Source organism: Pelobates fuscus, chromosome 3, assembly GCF_036172605.1.
Source record: "Pelobates fuscus isolate aPelFus1 chromosome 3, aPelFus1.pri, whole genome shotgun sequence".
Taxonomy (NCBI): Eukaryota; Metazoa; Chordata; class Amphibia; order Anura; family Pelobatidae; genus Pelobates; species Pelobates fuscus.
In genome coordinates this window covers 411,547,417-411,552,411 of record NC_086319.1, presented here as the reverse complement: position 1 = coordinate 411,552,411, position 4,995 = coordinate 411,547,417, and the positions used below count along the sequence as shown (strand labels likewise).

General features: G+C 33.9%; 1 protein-coding gene across 1 annotated transcript; it reads left to right on the top strand.

Moving 5' to 3' along the window:
* Positions 1–2,723: 2,723 nt before the first annotated feature.
* LOC134602029 (olfactory receptor 10A7-like) lies at positions 2,724–3,659 on the top strand. Its single transcript, XM_063446530.1, has one exon. The coding sequence runs from the start codon at positions 2,733–2,735 to the stop codon at positions 3,657–3,659; it is 927 nt and encodes a 308-aa protein (XP_063302600.1). The 5' UTR covers positions 2,724–2,732.
* The last annotated feature ends 1,336 nt before the right edge of the window (positions 3,660–4,995 follow it).

Genomic DNA, 4,995 nt, shown 5'->3' with positions numbered 1-4,995 from the left:
TATTTTCCTGTTGTGTTGCAACTCAATTATTTACTTTGATATTTTGGGTCTTGAGTGAACACTCCGAGGAATGTACCCACAAAATGCTGTGGAAGTGTATATTGGTAGCCTCCTTAATATATTTTTTTTGTGTTTGTTTTTTTAAAACAAGACTATTTTACATATGATATTTTGTGAATGTGTTAATCTGCTTTGTGGGACTATAAAAACAGTTTACTTAGATAAAATGGTGTGGCCGCTAATTACCAATATGAATATAGAAAAAAATACATAAATAAATACATAACTATATAAATAAATAAAAACTAAGAATGCTTTTCTTTTATTAATAAAACATTTCATTTCTCTCTAGATTTGTGTTGTGCTCTTGAGACTATCCAGTATTCTTGTTAGGTGTTCAAATGTGTATAAAGCTGAAAAGAAAAACAATTGCTTCCCTAGAACAAAGTATTTGTGAAATCAGTGCTCTATAACAGACTGTATTGTTTTCAGATTCTGTAATTATATTGTATGTTTGGCATAGATTTTTTAATTCAGTCCCATTTAAGGAACAAGGGATCTGACACAGATGAAGTTGCCTCAAAGTCAAATGAAACAAAGGAACAAGCCACTCTACATAAGAGCCAGATGTTTACAGTGTTTCTGTTCAGTAGTCGTCTCCAAATATCTAACTTGAACTCACAAAACACTTTTCGGATATGATTTCATTGGACTGTCAATTTAATATGCTATAGTATAAATGCATTATAAAAAAACAAGCAGAAATTAATGGTATACATATATAAACGGTATGTGGTAAATGGTATAAATGGATGTCAGACAGATCTCAACTCTTTTAATTTGTTATCAATTCTTCCGTTCCCTTATTCAAGCTGTGGCTGAATATGATCAAACGAACGAACATCATCATGTATGAATATCTTTTAACTTTTGCTAAAAAGAAGAATATTCACACCCAGTTACATGTTGATGTTTTTTTCTTTTTTTGGAAAATTCATTATTAGCAAACCTTGTAAAAAAAAAATAGCAGAGTTATTTGTCAGGCATAGATATAAAAAATAGTTTCAAAGCTTTAAAATATGACGAGGAGAGAATAATTGAAATATATCATGTCTCTTTTTAGATTTTTTGTTTTTTTCAATATATGTTGTCTTAGAGAATCTTTTCCATCGCACATTACCTTTTGATATGGTTCATTAATAAGAATCTTTGCTCTTTAAATGAATAAAAAAATATTAACATTAAATGTATTAACTGAAAGGATGTATAACTAGAATATAAACATATAGTAACACAGCGATTTTGTTTATAGATTGCTTTGCAGCCAAATTTAAACATTAAAAATACGTAACTTTATACAATTCTTATGTTTCACCTATTCTTTCACCATTTTAAACATATTTGAGAAATGAACAGCTTTAGACAGTATACGGTTTGCTTTATCTTTCATACAGGGTTTGAAATGTTAGTAAATGCAAAACATATATTTTATTCTCACATATAGGTGTGAAAAATAAAAATGATCATATACCTTGGTTATAAGTATCTGCAGGAACCCTGGATGTATTACTGACAGTGCAACTTACTGGAAATGGCAACAAAAGGTAAAAGGAATGTCTGCATATAGCATAATGCCCACACACAGGAAATGCAGGTAAATCATATGTTTCTAATATAAAAGTATGGAAAACTGCCATAATCTCTGGACTGCTAATTTAATGTTGACAGTGAAATTATGATCGTACCTTCTCAGCGACTTTACATTAATTATACCACAAGCAATACCTTCTTCCTCGGGCTGTTTATTATGAATAGAGTATAAATGAGGGCGAGTCCATTATGGACTAGATTTTACTGCAAAATAAATTGAAACTAAAACATTTATACTAGATATTTGGTATTTAAGGGGTTAAGTTGGGAATTTAAAGGGAATTTCGAATTTTAGGTTACATTAGCCAAATTCGAAAACAAATAAAAGACTTCTACATTTTAATTTCTGTTAGTTTGTCCTAAAATTTGTAATTCATGTGGAACATTTTCATAGAAATAGATAAATAATTTGAAAAGTTTCTTCTAACAGTTTGGAAGAATTTCTGATGCTCATTCAAATGAATTAAATCAAGGGCTCAGTATGCAAGTCAGAGTATTGTGGTCTTTTACCTGCATAAAGGATTAGGTCAAAATATAAATATCGACATGCAAGAGATAATTATTTTGTATCAATTATGTAGTTAGAATTTTGTAGAAATTCATTTTTTGTCCTTTGCCTAGTTGATAGCATGAGGTTGGGTAGATACAGATTACTAGAGATCAACACCAAAAATATTCTAAACACAATCAATGCTGTGTGAGGTCCGGGTCCCCTGTTGTCAAGAAGGGCCATCGATAGCTGGGTTGCGGGGTATATGTTTTCTTTTACACAGGATCAGGAGAAAAAAAAATAACCATTTCATCTTAATTGGAACATTTTCAAACATACATTGCGTTATGAGACATTTTCAGGGCAACTCCTGCTTCTTTTGCACTTTAAAAAAATATCTAGTTGTGATCTAAGAGATCTTTCTAAATTGACTTCTACCTTCTACCATCTACCACCGTAACAAATTACCTCACTCAGTTTCTCTTACAGCTTGACCATAATTCAATACAATTAAAACGACACACCACTGCATGTTTTAAAATAAAACGAAACAAAGATTGCAGTTGATATTCTATTTCTTTTCCCCCAGGCAATGAATGTTGTAAACCAGACCATTGTCACTGAGATTCTTCTCCTTGGATTTCAGGATCTTCATGATTACACAATATTATTTTTATTTTTCCTTCCTGTTTTCCTTATTGTGACCGTATGTGGAAACATTCTGATTATTTGGCTGGTGGCATCTAACAGCAGTCTCCAGTCTCCCATGTACTTCTTCGTAACACAACTGTGCCTTTCAGACTTGCTGGTAACCACAGTCATTGTCCCTAACACACTTCATATTATATGTGGTGAAGGGGGCACTATGTCTTTTTCTGGTTGCATTATTCAGCTTTATTTCTATGCTTGCTCAGAATCATTTGAGTGTTTTCTTTTATCTATAATGGCTTATGACAGATATCTGGCCATCTGTAACCCTCTGCGATATAGTTCTTTAATGACCCCAATGATGTGCATGATATTGGTTACTGTCTCATGGCTAACAAGCTTTTTTGTGGAATTGATTCTAATAATATCATTAATTAATCTTCAATTTTGTGGCCCAAATGTTATTGATCATTTCTTCTGTGATTTTGCCCCGATATTAGAACTTTCTTGTTCAGACACCAATTTTATTGAAATAGAAGCTCTCATATTATGTATACCAGTTACATTCTCTCCACTTATTATTATTGCTGTTTTTTATGTATATATTGTCCGGGCTGCCATTAGAATCTCCACCACAAGTGGTAGAGCAAAAGTCTTCTCCACTTGTAGCTCACACCTGACTTTGGTTTCTATATTTTATGGCACGCTAACTGGAATTTATATGAGTCCCACAAAAGAAAAATCTATGACTGTCAAAAAGATAGCTTCCTTGTTGTACACTGTTTTAACTCCTATGATTAACCCAATCATATACAGTCTGAGAAATAGAGATATCAAGGAAGCCGTGAAAAAAAAACTTTTCATAATATAAATGAATAAAATGAAATGACTTATACATGGTACAATGTTTATCACACACAAGATTATTAGGATGTTTAGGGATTCCTAAGGAATGTTAAAACAAAAGTACAAATTATGAGCTAGTTGATTGCTAGGACTGTAAGGCATGAAAGTGATGATAGTTGCCTGAAATCCAGCTAATAGTCTATTTACAAATCATCAACCCACCAGCTTTGGACAGCTGTATTGATACATTTTGTACATTGGTTACTGAAACATAGTCCAAAATACAACTTTTCTATATATTGTTCCAGTAATGAGCAAATACATTGGAATTTGGTGATTTTCAAGACATATAGGACTACAGAAAAAAAGGATTCATGAACATTATATAAAGAGACAGGTGCATACTTTCTTCAAATTCATTAATACTCATTACAGGATGCAGAAACATAGTTTGTAGTCATTAACCCCTTAAGGACACAACTTTTGGAATAAAAGGGAATCATGACAGAATATTTCCGTCATATGTCCTTAAGGGGTTAAAATGTGTAACTGTTTTTTTTTTAGTAATGGTGCATAATAAGGATCTTGTTTCATTCAAATAAAAAATACATATTGCTAAGTATTGTGCAAATAAAATAATCAAGTGTCTACAGAAACAGAACTGTGGACATTTTGAAACTGATAAATATTATTATGTTTATTACTGCCATTTATGCTAATGAATTAGACAACAAGCATAACACATTAAATATATAAGCACCTATGTATGAGCATGAAATAGAACAGGGGTAAGCAACCTATGGCATGTGGGCCATGCACGGCACTCAAGGTGCGTTTGCTCGGCACTCAAGGCTCCTAGAGCCAAACAGGCTCTGGCCTATCAGGAGTCCATGGGGAACTTCATATATCTGCTAGTGCAAACCAAGTGGTGAGGGACAATCCTCAATTTATGCATTGCAACACTGAGAGGAAGAGAATCCACACTGGAGTAGCGCAGCGTGCACCAGCTGTCGCAGCTCCTGTCCTTAACCTGTACCTGGCCAACCTGGTCCCCAGTGGACCATTGGGAAGCCACCTACACTGCTAGATATACACATAAGCCTTTCTCTCATACAAATAATACACACAGCCCACATCCAAACACATACACAGTCTTCACAAGCACTACTGACAATCCACATACAAGCACACAATCCCACAAGCAGCTTCTCACATGCAATAACCACAAGCAGGCCCCCCCCCCCCCCCACACACACACCACCAAACACACAATATGACATGTCATCCAAACACACAATTCCCACCAGAATTTTACCCGGTTATTGTTCCTGCCAAGCCCCCGTCCCGTGCACAGATTCTCA